This window comes from Cyprinodon tularosa, unplaced genomic scaffold (assembly GCF_016077235.1).
Source record: "Cyprinodon tularosa strain WSP-4 unplaced genomic scaffold, ASM1607723v1 ctg700, whole genome shotgun sequence".
Taxonomy (NCBI): Eukaryota; Metazoa; Chordata; class Actinopteri; order Cyprinodontiformes; family Cyprinodontidae; genus Cyprinodon; species Cyprinodon tularosa.
The window spans coordinates 336,671-353,559 of NW_024039453.1; the positions used below are offsets into that span (position 1 = coordinate 336,671).

A 16,889-nucleotide genomic window follows, 5' to 3' on the forward strand; every position below is an offset into this window, starting at 1 on the left:
AACTAACCAAAGCTTGAGAAGTTTTACATTAACCAATATCTATTTTTACATTTATCACAACACCTTCAACTCATCAGCCATTTGGATTGTTATCTTACGAAAAGACCTTGTAATGATTCATTTCTTTATAGAAGAGGAATTGCCCTGGTATTTCAGAGTTAATAACCCTATGCACCATTTTTAAGGCCTTTTAAAGAGAAATCAGAGATCATCCATTATACTGAACTAAAGGCATGAGAGGAGTTAAATTTCATCTTTTGTTTAACCCCAAACCCACCTGCATTGTTTGCTACCAAAAGCTCAGTCTTAGGGCCGGATTTATCAAGATCCAATTTTGCGTGCAGTAATTTGCGCTCGCAAACTGGAATTTTGCGCGAGGGGCTGAACCATGGTTTGCGGGTGATTTAACAAGAGTGATTGCGTAACTGGTGGAAGGTGCAAAACTGTTGGAGACGCCCTATTTAAATGATGGTTTTGCGTGTTTTGTGGTTTGCGGCAAAGTAGTTTGTAGTCTGTACAAACTAGTGCATTAAGAAATTTAAATCTTACAGTGACCCCCAACAAAAAAAATAAATAAGTAAATATATATATATATATATATATATATATATATATATATATATATATATATATATATATATATATATATATATATATATATATATATATATATATATATATTTTTTTTTTTTTATAAATTGGCAACCTTTATTCCCTAAGGTGGTATGTGCTGCAGTAAAAAAAAACAAAAAAAAAAACAGGTGTTTTGTATTGGCCTGTGACTGTGGATGAGATCCCCGCAGCATTTGGCACGTTGCTCCACAGGCGCAGGGGGAGAACCCCGACCCCGTCGGACAGCACTTCTGAAAAAACGAGATTGGGAGATCCCAGCTCTCGCTGCAACCGTACGCTGGAATGACCCAGATGCAAAAAAGTGCAATGTTGCAAGGAGTTTAGTGATATCTGGTATTGCGTGGGTCCTCCTTGTGGCTGGCTCCAAATCCATTCGGAGTTCCCCCAACAGCTCCAAAATGGCAATGCTGGATAAACGATATGTTTTGATGATCGTTTCCTCGTTCATTGCAAAAATATTCACACGGAGTGAAAAAATGCGTTCTCTGCGTCTCCTTGCTTCATTTCCATGTCTCCTTCTTGCGACAATAACCGCTGCCATGTGTGCGCAATTACGCATACAGACCATTTGCACCTTCTTTTGAAACGTGTTAAATATAGAGTCAGATACCGTTAGCAAAATTGCGTTCAAGTTTGATAAATCACTTTGCGAGTGCTAAATTAATATATTTACATGTTCTCCTCCCACAAGACGCACTTTTGCGTGTAAACGCCCCATATTGCATATTCATTGCAGAAAAAGTACTAAATGGATAAGAGGCGCTATTTAGCACGTTTTGAAGACCAAATGCTTTTAGCACGCTGTTGATAGATCAGTTTGTAAATTTTTTAGCGTGCGCAGTGAAATAGCTCACGTTTTAATACACGCAAACCTTTGATAGATCCGGCCCTTAGTCTTATCTAACCACAGCACACAGTTCCTTCATGTCCTAGTAGCATTTGCTAAACGGCACATATTTACATTTGCAATGAATGAACAGAAGAGGCTTTGTTCTAGCATTTGTCAGCGAGTTTTGAATATTTCTGTTCACCTCCTTTACTCTTCTACTTTGTGTAAGTGGTGGCAAGTTGAATACCTGTTCTCATCAAGTCCTTTTTGTGACAATTACAGCTGTTGTAAACTTGGGCAAATATACAGTATATTATCTTGTTGCCTGGTCAGTATGCTTCCCTTCACAATAAAAGCCTTTGTGTTTTTAAATTAAGGAGTTTGGGGACATCTGGGAGTCTCTCTACATTTTGTTTAGGATTTACTTTTCAAAGTTGCTAACAGATTGTTGTATGGCACACTTAGTTCTGCATACTCAGCATGTGTTGTGTGTAAAACCCTTGTGTGCCACACGTGTACCAAAACAACATGACTCTATTGGATATTTTTTAGCACAACTATATACTATTGCACCCTTACTAATCTGATCTTCTTTATGTACATTTTAAATACAAAATTTAATATATAAACTCAAATTAAAGACATGTTTTTACATCTTTTTGTATGATTGTGCAACTGCAAGGCTGTACAGTGGTGCAGCTTGTACCACTGTTGCCTTTCAGCAAGAAGAACCTGGGTTTAAACCCCTTTATTCAATGTCTCTAAATTGCTGTTTGAAGTAGAGATAGGCACCAACCCTTCTGTGATCCTGAAGTATGAAAAATGATTAAAGAATCTTTATGTGAAAACCAGTTGTAATACTAATACTAATATGACTTAGTGGCCCAACGTGCATACATTTAATGTGTTTATCAATGAGTAGATAATGAGATTACGATTTCCAAAAAACACTTTGCAAAGGAAACCGGGATCATTGTTCAGATAAGATAATCTGTGCTCTTCCTTTCTTAAGCTCCTAAAAGTGCTGTTCACTGATATTTTAACTAAACTCAAGGCATGAGAATGTGAGAACTGAGAGGGCGATGAACGGTGGACTTGAGGTGGTCATTTCCTTTTTTAGACTACATAATTTCCTTCAGTGTAACACAATAAAAATTTATTTTGCATTTCTTTGATTCCTCTGAAAATGTTCCCCTCACAGAGATGCAGCAGTTATATCAGTTTGTTTATGACTAAAAGCAGTCAGACCTCCTGAATCCTTAGGGATGAACATTAGTTAGGAAAAATTGCACATTGTTTAATTTCCATATCCTCTATAATACATGTTGTAGGGAATAAGGATATATAACATTTGCCCTGAAAAAAACCAAAAAAACATTCTGGAAACTACTTGCTATTTGATTCCACATAAATATCTATGCTTTTTTTCTTTGGTTCCAACTGCAGCAAAGGTTGTGGTTAAATGTTTGTACTAAATGGCCTTCTGAGGGCAAAACACATCTTCTCTACACTAAGGGGAAGCACATCTGATATGAGGAATCAGATAAAGAGTTATTGTGCAAATAGTGCAATCAATGTATGACTGTAAGAAATTGCTGAGACTTGATTTAACCTTGCTATGCTTTATATCAGAAAATAGCAATATATCAATATTTTATATTCATCAATCAAAAAACACTCAAACATGAACTGACTCCTAATCACACAATAACTTAATGAGTCATGAGCTACACTCACCTACCAGCTAAACTTTTTTTTGTCCTGACTTTACTGTATGTTACAAAATGTGACACACAGTAATTATATGACGAAACTGTCTTTCGTTTATGGAAAATATGGAAAACAGTTTTTGAAAAGTGAACACATATTTTTTTGTGACTAATGCTAGTAATTATTATGTTTTTCTCTGGCAAGACTTAGACTTAAACAAACTTTATTGTCATTATGTACACACAGGGTGTATACAAATTGAATTTTCGTTCTGTACACCTGTAAAGACATTTCTATTTCTTAAAGCGAAAAGATATGATTTAAAGTTTTTCCCAACATTTCGGCTTTTCTGTTTCTTTTCTTTTTCCAACATTCAGCAGACTAATGGCAGTGGGGAAGAATCTGTTTTGGAATCTGTTGATCCCCGATTATCTTCTCTGCAGTTCTCACTACTTTCCTAACCTTCTTCCAATCTGTAGCGTTGCATTCCCAACAACATACAGTGAGACAGCTGATCAGAACGCTCTCTATAGTGCTTCTGTAGAAGGTTGTAAGGATGGGTGGGGGCAGGTGGACTCTCCTCGTCCTCCGCTGGAAGTACATGTGGTTTTGTGCCCTTTTGACCAGTGAAGTGGTGTTCGCAGTCCAGGTGAGGTTGTCTGTGATACCGGGGGGGAGGGTGTGTTGTAGTCTGTGATATGCATTGACACATCCTCCTGGTGTTGCTGGTGTCATGGAAAAGAACCCTGGATTTTGATGGAAGCAGCATCTGATCTGATCTGACTTGAAAGCTGAGTTTGGTGATTTAAGTGATTTTCGAATCTCCCCATACATCAAGGGTCGTTGGTTTGCTCGGTTAGTGATGTTCTTTTTGATGCTAACGTCCTCAATGCATTTGTTGATGTAGGCTGACACAGTCATGGCATACTCATCTATATCTATCTATGTAATTTGTTGTCATAGGTTGCTGCAGCCTTGAAGATATTCCAGTCAGAGCCTTCAAAACAATCTTAGAGTTTCTCCATGGCACCCTCATACCTTACGCAGACCTCTTTAACCGTTGGTTTAGCCCTGATTAAGGGGGGCTTTGTATGCATGGATTGTCTCTGATGTGCACCCCCAGGAATTTGGAGCTGCTGACCACCTCTACTGCTGAGCTGTTGATGAGTAGTGGAGTGTGGTTAGGCTGGTTCTTCCAGAAGTCGATGATGATCTTCTTAGTTTTCTCCACATTCAGTTGCAGGTTGTTGTCTCTGCACCAGTCCACCAGCTGCTCCACCTCCTTTCTGTAGTCCTGATCATTGTCCCTTGTATGCAGGGATTAGCATGACAGAGAGGTGATCTAATGACTCGAGGTGGAAGTGGGGTGCTAAACTAAATGCATCTTTGATATTAGAGCAAACCAGGTCTAAAGTGTTTTCGGCCCAAGGTAAAAAGTCCACATGCTGGTAAAAATGAATGAGCACAATCTTCAAGTTAGCCTGGTAAAAATCCCCACCAACGATGAAAACCCCTTCTGTGTGTGCAAACTGAAGCTCGGAGATAGCCTTGTATAGAGTTTTCATGGCCTCTTTTGTATTAGCGCTGGGGCTACATAAACAGCAGTAATGCTAAGCACACTAAACTCTCCGGGCAGATAGAACAGTCTGCAGTTAATAACAGTCAGAAAGTTGAAACAGTCTAGCATTTTTACACCAGCTGTTGTTGATGCACGCACGTGGCCCGCCACCCTAAGTCTTACCGCTGAGTTCTTTGTTTCTATCGGTGCGGTATAGTATGAGACCCTCCAGGGTGATAGCCTTGTCCGGTATTGCTGGATGAAGCAAAGATTCAGTCAGAGTGATGACACAGCAGTTAAATATCTCCTTTTTTGAAAGGAGTTCAAGTCGGAGATTAACAATTTTGTTATCCAACAAGCGTACGTTGGAGAGCAAGATTGATGGTAGAGTTGGTCTGTGGGGATTACTCTTTAGCTTTGCTGTTTGCCCAGCCCTGCAGCCTTCGCAGCTTTTTAAACGGTCAAGAGTGGCTGTATTTAAAACATTTTGTGACCATAACTCCAGCAGGCGTTAGTGGTCGTAGATGCAGGATCGATGCCTCGTTTGTAGCGTTTTGAATGCCATTTTTTGTGGAACTGTCAAGAGATGTTACTGGCCATAGCCACGAGGCGCTGCCATGAGGCGCTGCCACGATCATAAAGCCACTATTTATTTCTAATCTATACAACAGTGGCGACTGGCCAATAGAGAGTGCATAGGGCGCCGCCCCACCCACCCAATGACCCTTATTGAGACATACAGAAAATATATATATATATTTACAATTTTATAATTTAGTTTAAAATTAACATCTAAAATATTTTGAAATATATTAATATGTATTTTTTAGATGTGCAAGATACATATTTAATCTTAAATGACTAGTAAAGCGTGATAAAAATGTTTGTTTGATTGGTGATGTATTTCCGCCCCAGGGCGCAAAAATCTTTGCCCAGTGACTCTATTTAAAAGTTGTCCAGCAGGTCCTCTTCAATGCAAAGGTTTAGGAGAGCTCAGGGCACCGCTCTGGTGCTGACAGTAAGTGCATTTGCTCACCACCTCCCGCAACAGTGCAGACATTTTGCAGGTGATTGACAGGACAATGTGGATATATATATATAATATAAATATACTGGTGTGATATCTTAGCGTACCTTTAAATGTTTTTTGGTATATATCTATTTTGAATTTATAGCCCCCCCGGAAAAAACTCCACCAGTCGCTACTGCTATACATCTTCATGTGTTTCTGTGAGCATAGCAATAGTTAGGTATGGAAGACATGAATTCATCTTCATTTTATAAAAGCATGCTGATTAAGGTTCGTTATAACTGTTACAGGAGATACAGATAATGGTTTTTATATTGTGTTTTGATGAGATGGTAATTAAGATTTTATAATAAGTTTTTTGACTATAAAACAGAGAGTGAGAATTTCTGAGTTTACATTATCAATGATGCAGGTTTCTGTTTATATCAGGGGATTATCAGCATATGCTTGTAAAAATAATATCAACAAGAACAACAACAATAAGAATAATAACATTTAAAATTTAACCCATTAAAAAATGGGTTATCATATTTGTGTGATACCCCACATATAATGGGGTATGTGCCATGTGTTGTCAGTAGGGCTGCAATTAACGATTATTTTGCAAATCGATTAATCTGTCGATTATTATTTTGATTATTAATCGGATAGCCAAAGATTCCTTAAAGAAGGTTATTTCACCTAATTAAACGAGGAGAAGCTCAAACTTGTCCCCTTGAATAGTTCTAGATATTGACAGACAATTTTTTGTTTTAATCCTAAATGCAAAATTTTGATATATTTTTTTTACAATATTAGTATACTTACTGGTCTAAGTGGGTTTCTCTGTCAGTTAAAGGCATGCTTTAGAGTCTCTATATTCCAGTTAATGATTAATCAATTACTAATTTATTTGATAATTATTTCAATAATGGATTAATCATGATTAATCTGATTAATTGTTTCAGCCCTAGTTGTCATTTTAATTAAAAAGCTGTTTAACTTCTGAAAAAATCTGAAAATTATAAATAAATGAATAACTTTAATAATCACTGCTGTATTTAACTGTGTATTTGTTCTTTTAGAGAAAGTTTCTAGATGGTAACAGTTTCTTCCACAGAGCTTTGGGATAATTTAGTAAGGCCAGGATATTTCTGTTTAAATTTATAAAAACAAAAAAACTTTTGTCTTTCAACCTTTTTCCTTAGAGTTTATAATTTAGTTATCATTATGTTTTACCAATGGATTATCTTGTGTGGTTAATTGTTGTAAACAATGTTTGACACTCAGTTTTTGTGTTGTGTTGTGTGTGCCTTCCTTTCTGTGTATAAACTCTTGTTGTAGTGTTAGTCTTTAGTTTTTGGGTTCTGCTTGATCCTTTACGACCTTGTTAAGCTCTATTTTCTTGAACTTTCCTCTGCTTGGTTTCTTCCTCAGCGTCATTGAATTTTTAGAATAAAATACCTGCAATTTATACCTGGTTCATCAAATTTTCTTTTACTAAATGATGTAAGTAATAATCAGTGATCGCAATTTGTCCTGAAATAGAACACCCCTTACCCGATTGAGCTGGACACACTTGATTTCCTGCAACCTTCCCTAACTTTTACAAAAGAATGCATTGCAATCAGAGCATGTTTAGACCAAATAGATGGAAACATTGTCAGTGGAGAATGTTCAAGTTGAACATGTGATATCCCTAACATTTAGTGGGTGGTTGTGAGCTCAAGAAAATTGTAATAAAAAAAAAGTTCCATGACAAATCAATCTACTTGCAGAGGAGGTTCTGCAGATTTTCTGTTATTGTATTCTTTCCTACAAGTGATGTGTTTGTTCCACAGTTAATATGTATAGTATATGTGTTGAATTATAGGGGTAATGGTGCATTCTTTGAGAACACAGGGTTAGAAAAAACCCTAACTGCTGCTCAGATCTTAGAATTCTTATGGAACTGCTCTTTCCTAAATTGTAATACTTAGCTTCATAAAACAAGTTTAGGACGGCCATACACACTGATGCATCTGTAGAACCATGTTTATAATGCATTTCAATCACATTTAGGTCAGACATGTCCTACATGCACATTGTAAATTCAGAGCATGCAAAAGAACTCACATCAAATATAAAACAGAGGAGTGTTTTTTTGAGGATGAGAGGATGTCTGTCTGAAAGCAGCAGAGCTTACTCAATCTTATTAAGACAAAGAGAAAAATCTTGTGCAACTGCATATAACTAACATGGCAATGTAGCACACTGATACTGGTAAACATCAGTATTGGCAGCAGGATTCAACTATTTCACCCCAACACATTAAAGTGCATAAACAGTTTGCTAGCAGGATGTTTTTTTTTTCCTGCTTTCAAAAATATGTTTAGAGTCACACATCAAATCCAGAATAATTCAAAAGTTAAATAATCAGAGTGAAACTAATATTTACGATTAGTTCTTGAACATATTACTTCATTAAGAGTGTACAAGTTGTACGCAACTCTTATTTTGAATGAAGGGTTGATGCAAACAGTCCACACTGTTAAAGAGTAACTATTCTGAGACCCACGTTGGAGACAGTCCAATCATTGTGAGGAAAATGGCGCCATTTTTAGCAAGGATGTTATTGGATACTGAGAATTCAGTTCTAAGATGCTGTTGGTCCAAAAACTAAATGTGAATGCAGACAAATTGGTTTTATCCCTGTTCTAATGTGCTGCTCTTATAAAATGTCGCTATTTTTTTCAGCATCTAAGAAAATTTGAGATTTGTGAAAAGGTCATTTATTGCAGTAAATTTGTTCCAAAAATTCATATTAACATGAATCTTGAGAGGTTTCCATTTTGTTTGTTTTTTAAATAATTTATTATCATAAATTTATTGTCATAATAATTATGATCAACGTGGTCTTATATGATTCAGTTGATAATTATCATTGCTGGGGTTTTGGCATTATAGTTCCTTTCTTCAGCAGAGTTTCTTATCTAATTCTTAAGTTCTCTTCTTTGTGCATTTTGCTATTTTTCTCATGGATCTGTGTTTTTACCATAGTTTGTTGTTAATTTGTTTCTCTCCACCAGTCTCCCTGTTTGACTCTATTCCACAGCTTTTCCCTCATTAAGCTCAGCTGAAACCAGTCTCATTCTCCATCCTTACTTTATTTTATTGGTGTACTCCCTAATGCTTGCCATGTGCCATGTGCTGTCTCCTGTAATTACCTTGCAAGTTGTCTTCATTTAAAAACCTAGTTTTGAAGAGCAAATGATTTCCATTACAGTCAGCCATTCTGTTTGGGTCATGTATAAACTATCACTTAAATTAATTGCATGGTGATACATGTGCTTATTTCAGGTATTTCTATGACTATAGTTTACAGTCCTGAAAAGCCTAAATTCAGTTACTCAGAAAGTATAAACATTAGCCAAGAATAATAAAAAAGGCTTTTAAATACCAAGATGTCACTCTGTTGAAGAGCAGGTCCACAAACTGTACAGTAATTGTGCTAAAAGTTTGTTTGGGGTTCTTTTGCGTGAATTAGATCGCCACTGCAATATTGCACCACTAAGGGTTTATCATAATCTAGGGTGCTTCAGATCTGGACTGCTGGGTCCGGTGTCTATCATCCTCTTCTTGTCAACTTTTAAATACACTTTACTTCAAGGATTCTTTTACCCTATTCCTCAGTTTTATTTCCATTCTCCTTTAGATGATCTTATTAATTCACAACTCTGCAAGCCATTTTTCTTTGTTAGAAGGGGTGAAAGACATCCCATGTTTAGTTTTTAAAATTATTTTATCATTATGTACCATTCCATTTTCTTGAAAAACTGATTTTTGGTTTTAGATCATAATCAAAAGAGAATTTAATTTTGGGAATTATACTACTGAAATTAACCACATTTTCAATGCTATTCTTCAAATAACAGCAAAGAATAGTAATGTGCATACTCACACTCATCCTCATTTGTTTTTACTGAAATCAGCCAACCATCAATGATTTACCATATTACCTTCTAAACTGCCAAATATTGTATGGCTTTTGCTACCAATTGTCATTACTTTTGTGGATTAATGCAAATCTAAACTTTCAACAATAAACCCTGCATGTGAAAGCAATGCCAGAAAGTAATTTCACCTCAGAATGGTAAATGGTAAATTGCATGTACTTATATAGCACAATTTTTCAAGTCAGGAGACTTCACCAAAGCGCTTTACACTACATTCATTCACCCATTCACGCACACACTCACACACTGATGGTGGCAAGCTACATTGTAGCCACAGCAGCCCTTGGGCTCACTGACAGAAGTGGGGCTGCTGTACACTGGCGCCATCGGGCCCTCTGAACACCATCAGTAAACAATGCAGGTGAAGTGTCTTGCTCAAAGACACAACGACAATGAAACTCGGAGTCGGGGCTTGAACCATCAATTCTTCGATTTCAGGGCAAACTCCTACATCCAACGCCAGTGTCGCCCCCAGAAAAACTAATTGGATAAAAAACTGACAAAAGTGTTGTGATATATCGTATTCCCTTGTTTCTGTTTGTGCAGATGTGTCAGTTTGTTTTCTTTAACATGGATTAGAATGATATGAGAAGGAATTCCAAGTTACCTTTGCTGCGACTGATGAGCTTGGCTTTTCCAGAAGATCCCAAAGTTTCTTCCGTTTTTCTGCACAACAGGTGTTGTCAAATTCTTCTCCCTCTATATCTTTTATATTATCTGCCTCTCTCTTTAGCTCCTCGTTCATCTGCTCCTTTTTCTGGTGGTATCTAGCCTGGCAGCAGGATTCTAGATAGATCTCATCGATGCCCCAGTAATCGAGCTCCTGGCTGAAGGACAGGGCACACATCTCCTCCATCATGTGCAGCTTGCCCGTGCGGTAGAAGTTCAGAATGGATGTGAAGGCTCCTGGATGTCGATCAAAGAAGTACTCATTCTCATCCAGGTTGTAGTCATCACAGACCTCCATCAGAGAATCGTGGGAGTTGCAGTCTCTCAGTTTTCCCAAACGAGTCCGTGGCAGGCGGTCCAAGGTTCGCCATAAGACTTCATGTGGGAGACCTCCGACATTCAGCCTGACTCGGCGGTAACAGGACTTACTGCGGATGATGTCCACTGGCTCAGGTGGAAGGGATGATGTTGACCGGGAGCCAGCTTTGTTTAAATCCAAGGATTTTTCCATGATGATTTCGAGTTGAGGAAGCATGCAAACAGCCAGGTCTATGGACTACTGTTGATGTTCTTTTCTTTCATTGTAGTGTCTAAAAAAAAATACATAAAAATGTACAATTACTCTTCATGCAAAAAAAAAAAGTCTGTATCAAATCATTACTTAGACTATAAACGCATTGTGGAAAACTAGTCATGACTATGAGATCTTGTGTAGATCTCTGGAAATCGCCTAGCAGGTCAGGATATTTTTCATCCTGTTGTTTAATGAAGAAAAATGACAAATCAGTTTATTAAATCACTTTAATTAAAACTCTCTGGGTGCTAACCTAAATTCAAAGTGCAACTAAAACCAAGCTGTAAAAGATGTTAGTGGTATTATGCAGTGAACTATTTCATTTAACCATATGTATACATTTACAGTATATGTAAATGTATACAAAAGGTGAATAACTGATGTCACTTTGACCTATGGAAGCCCAAGAAGTGAATTTGTGAAAGACAAAAAAAAAAGAGAGAAAATGTTATCATATGATAAATTTATTCCCCAGGTCTACAAGAATCCATTAGATAAATCAAACATTTGAACATCTATATAACTTTGGAAGTACTCTTTAGCCACATACAGTAGCTCAACCCAACATCAATCAAGCAGGAAATTCCAGCTAGAGTTCTATCTGATATTCTGTGCCAACTCTTGGTACGACTAAAGCAGTAAATCTGAAACCAAAGTCTCAGCCTCTAGCCTCTCCTTTGTCATGCATGGTGCACATTATGATTATTATCACTAATAGAAGTAGTGACAGTAGTTCTGTCATTGCATTTCCACCTCTATCATGATGGTGCTCATTATTGTTTACAATACAATGCAATTTATACACTTATACTTATGTATTTATGTCATAATAATATTATAAATAAGCATAAAAAACAGGAAACAAATATACCAAATAGAAAGAAAAATATAATCTAAATTGAAACTGTTATTAAATATGTTATCATTATTTGTTCGTGTAGATTTCTAGTAAGAGCAAAGAAAGTCACAATGATTGAAGAAATCTAAATTTATCCTTAATGAGACTACAACAATCCTAAATCTCTTTAGAGGCCAATTCAGTTAAGTGTCGAGGCACTTTACAACAAAGAAGATAAATAAATTGAGTTGAATCAACTCAAGCAGAGAAAAGCAGTCAATATCCGTTTATCATTTAAACTGATAAAAATGTTTGGCAGTTGGCATTACATCAATGACTTGAAACATTTTCTCCTCTTGAATGACAATTTTTTTAATGGTGGATGGTTACTTGTGTTGTGTTTTTGCCTTTTCAGCAATCCTTCATTATAAGCATGCATGCAGTGACAGTTGAAAGAAAAAACTCCTCTTTTAAGTCCGGCTTACACTGTGCGATTTTTGGGGCGACTTTCCAGTCTAACGAGAATTTTCCGATCAGCCCGACTTTCAGCCTGATCATGCGTCTCGTAGTATACAGGGGGTAAGGAGGGGTGATCAGCCTCTCGCGACCACCTCCTGATCAGGAATCGTTAGGTCAGGAGAAAACCAAACATGTTTGATTTTTCAGTTGACCGTCGTGGGCAAATCGCTCAGTGCACATGTGCAAACAAAGGCTCTTCTTCTTCTTCTTCCTCTCAGATGAAAACACAGAAGCATGGCGAGGCTGTGAGTGAAATTGAGTTCTTTCTGTAATATTGACAGACCGTAGTAGCCACGTTTGCTCAGCCATGTCTTTGTCCAAATACGTTGCCGCATTTTCTTTTTAGGGCTTTCAGTACAAAATTGCCAAGGCAGCACGTTTCACTCTAGTGAGCTTCATATTCCTCTTGTACTACGGTAGCTTGGCTTCCGGATAGATCAGTCCCAGTAGTGCCAGCTCTCTCCGGGGTTGAGTCCAATGTGGTTTTTAAACGTGCAGTGTGAGCAGGTAGATTGGATGTGAGCTGTAGCTCATGCAACGATTGAAAAAATCGTACGTGTATGCCAAGTTTAACATACAGAAACCTCCTGCATAACAGAGCGTGCAGACAGAGCGTGCACAAACACACACACACACACACACACACACACACACACACACACAAAAAAACACAGACCCAAGTAATTTCTTCTAAAAAGAAAAAAATTGAAAGTTAATAGCTTTCTAATTAGTAGCTCGTAAAGTGACTTCATCTTCATCCAGAGGGGAAACACATCTGACCCAGCCTTTAAGACTTAAGGATGTAAGAGAATATTTAAAATTAGTCACAGTAATATTTAAAATTAGTCACACTAAGGCCATGGCTATGTCTAGAGAAGAGAAAGGGTTAACCACTGAGAGACAGGACCAAGTGAATTATCTATACAATAAAAACAAGAAGTTCTTGACAGCAGTAGCCCAACATCTAGCCCTCCAGGAAGGTTAAACAACTGAAAAGAACCCAGGTCTGAGCTTGCTTCAATGAGGAAAATTAATATAGAGAACATAAATATTGCAGTAATTTCTAATAATGCAAAATTGGAGGTTTTAGATCAATAGTGTGGGAGAAAATGGTCAAATTAGTCCTAAAGTAGCCCAAGCTTATAAGAGTATAGCTACAGAAAAGGTTCAGGATAACTAAAGTCACTCTAACTGTAGGCTTTATCGAAAGGGACAGTTTTATGACAGGTCTCTGTTCTGTCTCGGTGCTTCTTTGTTTTCAAAAGAAAAGCCCAAAAACTGAAAGATCTGCCTTCCATGCTATTCTCTCAGAAACCGTTGTAGCCACCAGTAAACCTGCAGTCAGAAAGAAATTATGCTCTTTTGGGAAAATATGAAAAAAATCCAATACCTAAAATAATAGAGGAAATTGAATATTATGGGGTTTATACGTATGTTAAAAGGAAAACTTCACAGTTAAGGGAAATGTGTGGAGCACATGTGTTCATATGTAGCATCACCAAAGTTTTCTTCAGTAGGATCAGCCTGTACTCTGAATCAAGTTAAAACAGCCCATCATGAATAAACTAAAAAGGCCTTTGTGAGCAGATGGGAATTACTGTGATGACTCACCCATATTAGCAATGCAAGAAACAGAGCCCTGGCTTAGTTTTTGTTGTCATAATCTCAAACAGTCACTAAAAAGAAACCTGATGATATCAACTAAATCACCAGCACCTTATTAGCAAGGTTAATCAGCAAGACAGAAATTACACAACAAAGTTAAGTTTAAATCTTTTCTTTTGGCTTTCTCTGACACCAAATCAAATGAAATCTAACATGGTGGTCACTTTTTTTGAAAAGTATATTTTTCTAAAAAAAAAAAAAAAAAGAATAAGCAGTTGAACACATGTACAGATGACTCATGCTTTACCAGCTTGCAGATTGAAACATTTAGTTTTTGTTTCTGAAGAAATGTATACCTGGATACTTGGATTATAACAATAATCTAAATTTTTCATGATATAAACAGGATCATAACGTTTAAGTTTATGTACATAAAGTGTGAGAAATGGCTTTGGCTATGAAAATAATTGTATAAAGATCTCAAAGACGAAAAAATGCATGCATGTAGGACACGCACTGGGGTTCTAGGTTCCTTGGTTTAATTTATTCGTTGGCATGTTGCAGTTTTTGCTCTTTGCTCCAATGACGCCCATGCAGTGCTGTGGGTGGGACGCTGGGATGCTACAGAACAGAGTGAGCGCTGTCCAGCCCAGAGGTGCTGAAACATTGGGGAAGCGCCGTTTTCCAAGTGAATTTCTGCTTGCAGCCTGCGTCTCCGGGGAGAGGAGGGATGACCGAAAATAAAACACCTTTTTTTTTTCTAATCGAGTCAAACATGTCCTGTTAGTTTTTCATGAGTGTAGACGTGGCACCTGCAAGCCCACTGCACGCCTCTATTTAGTGTTTATGACAGCCCGATATACCAGGCCTATTGGTGTGATCTTTATTTCCTGTCACACAAAGTTTTTTATCATCCAAAACCCAATATGGAATGACCACTGTGCCAAGATAACAAGTAAAAAAAATGATCACGTACAAAATATATATTAACGCGAAAGCTATAAATGTAGGACGTCTTGAGAACACGCTGTAACAGCCTGTGCTAAACATGATCAAAACAATTATTTGATCCCTCTTGTTCCAGCAGTTTTAAAGCTCCAATATAGCAGGTGAAAAACACCACTCCCTCTTGGGCAAACGCGGCTATTCTGCGTAGCTACACGAAGGATGTAAATAAGCTGGGGTGGAAGCGTCTAAAAGAAGTGCAAAGTCTTTCTGCTATTTTTTAACATGCAAGCTTAATATTAGTGGAGCTGGGCTGCAGACAGCTCACACAGTGGAAAGACAAAACAACTGACAGGTTGCAAAGTCCGGAGATGGATTGGAGCCTTAAAAAAAACACCATGATGGGTTGTAGTAATAATGCACTGAATCAAACCAGCACGTACCAGCTCTGTGATCAATCAATCCGTAGCTACAAGCGAAGATGATGGGCGTGAAAAAGCCAAAAAAGAAAAAAAGGAGGCGTCGATATTGGTTTACAAATGTCAGGGTTTAACCCGTCTCCCCGTCCTCTCTCTCCGACATGGCAAGGAAAGATCCTCAGCACGACTCGAACCGCAAACCGGCGGCTTCCCGGACCGCATGTCGCACCGCGCTGTTTGAGCCCGGAGATCAACAAGTACGCCGACACACAGCCCCCTTCCTTCACACGGAATACCTGTGTTCCCAGTCAGCTGTGCGAGAAGGCACCGCATCTCTGTGAAGGTGGATCCATGGCAGCTCCGAGCTCTTCTCCACATCTGTTTAACTCTTCCTTCTCCGAGTCCTCAATCATTGAGAATGCACTGCTGCTCAATCCAAGGCTGGGCTGGATGAGTAGTCACCAGATTTCTTCTGATTTTGCTGTTTTACAGATTCAGATGTTTCAGATCAGACTGATCTAATTCTAATATGAAACTAAGAAAAACTGAGTAAATAAAAAAGGCTTTTTAAACCAAAACAAAAGTAATATGATAACTGGCTGTGAGTAGTAGATACCATCCAATAGAATAGAATAGAATAGAATAGAATAGCCTTGTACTCACACTGGGATATTAAAAAAAAAGTCCCACTGGGCTGTTTCCAATTTTAAAGACGTTTCACTGGGTTAATTACCCACCATAATTTTTGTTACATGGTAAAAAAAAAAACTGCAATTAACATTTTTTTTGATACAGCTGTGAAAGATATTTTTTTAATATCTCACACTCTTGCTGCTCTGTCTGGATTTAAACACTGTAGTGCAGAGCTAACTTAAGCATTTATGTAAACATTAAAAGAAAAATTTGTTAGCTACTTTATTGTTATGTCCTGGTTTTCTTGAGTTTCTTGGTTGTTGTTTTTTTTTCTGTTGGTTATTAAACCTTACTCTTTTGAGCTTAGAGCTGTACAATTTCCCACTGTTGCCTCAAAAACTTTAGGTACTTTGGGTAAAATCCTACCTGGTTCCTTTCTGTTTGGGGTATCTATGTCCTCTATGGATATTGATGTGTTCTTTACAGCTTGCCTGGTTTCTCTTCCAAAGTCCAAAATTCGCAAATTAGTTTAATTGATTTCTGAATAACCCTTACCTGTTATGGACTGCAAACTTGTCAAGATGCATCCACCCTCTTCACCAATGAACCTTGGCAATAACAATTATAGCACTTTGAATATGCAAGGATCAAAATGTATATAAACCAAAAGGATAGATGGGCATAGTGGGGTGCAATAGTGGAATGGTGAATTTATTTGTACTTGCAAGTCAGGTTTTTCAAGTTCCCTTTCTTCAGCAAGATTGCCTCCAAATCAAGTTAGAGGAGGAAATGTGGAGGTATCAGAGCAGACCTGCGTATCATATCCAATGCTATCAGGCATCCCCAAAGTCGGTCCTCGAGGGCCGCTGTCCTGCAGGTTCTAGAGGTTTCCCTGCTTTAGCACAACTGATTATGATGCTTGCAGTTGAGCAAAAGCCTGTTAATCAGCTTTC

The 16,889-nt window shown here is 37.7% G+C and overlaps 1 protein-coding gene across 2 annotated transcripts in view; it reads right to left on the reverse strand.

Moving 5' to 3' along the window:
* Window positions 1-15,751, reverse strand: part of kcnb1 (potassium voltage-gated channel, Shab-related subfamily, member 1) — a 51,247-nt gene extending 35,496 nt beyond the window's left edge. Inside the window, exons 1-2 of one of the 2 annotated variants that reach the window (XM_038268529.1) lie at window positions 15,600-15,751; window positions 10,342-10,993 (exon numbers count right to left, since the gene is read on the reverse strand). In XM_038268529.1, coding sequence (XP_038124457.1) covers window positions 10,342-10,938 — 597 coding nt within the window. In that variant the 5' untranslated portion in view covers window positions 10,939-10,993; window positions 15,600-15,751. Of the gene's footprint in view, window positions 1-10,341; window positions 10,994-15,327 lie in introns of both variants that reach the window. The other variant, XM_038268528.1, reaches the window with a different exon arrangement.
* Between the last annotated feature and the right edge of the window lie 1,138 nt (window positions 15,752-16,889).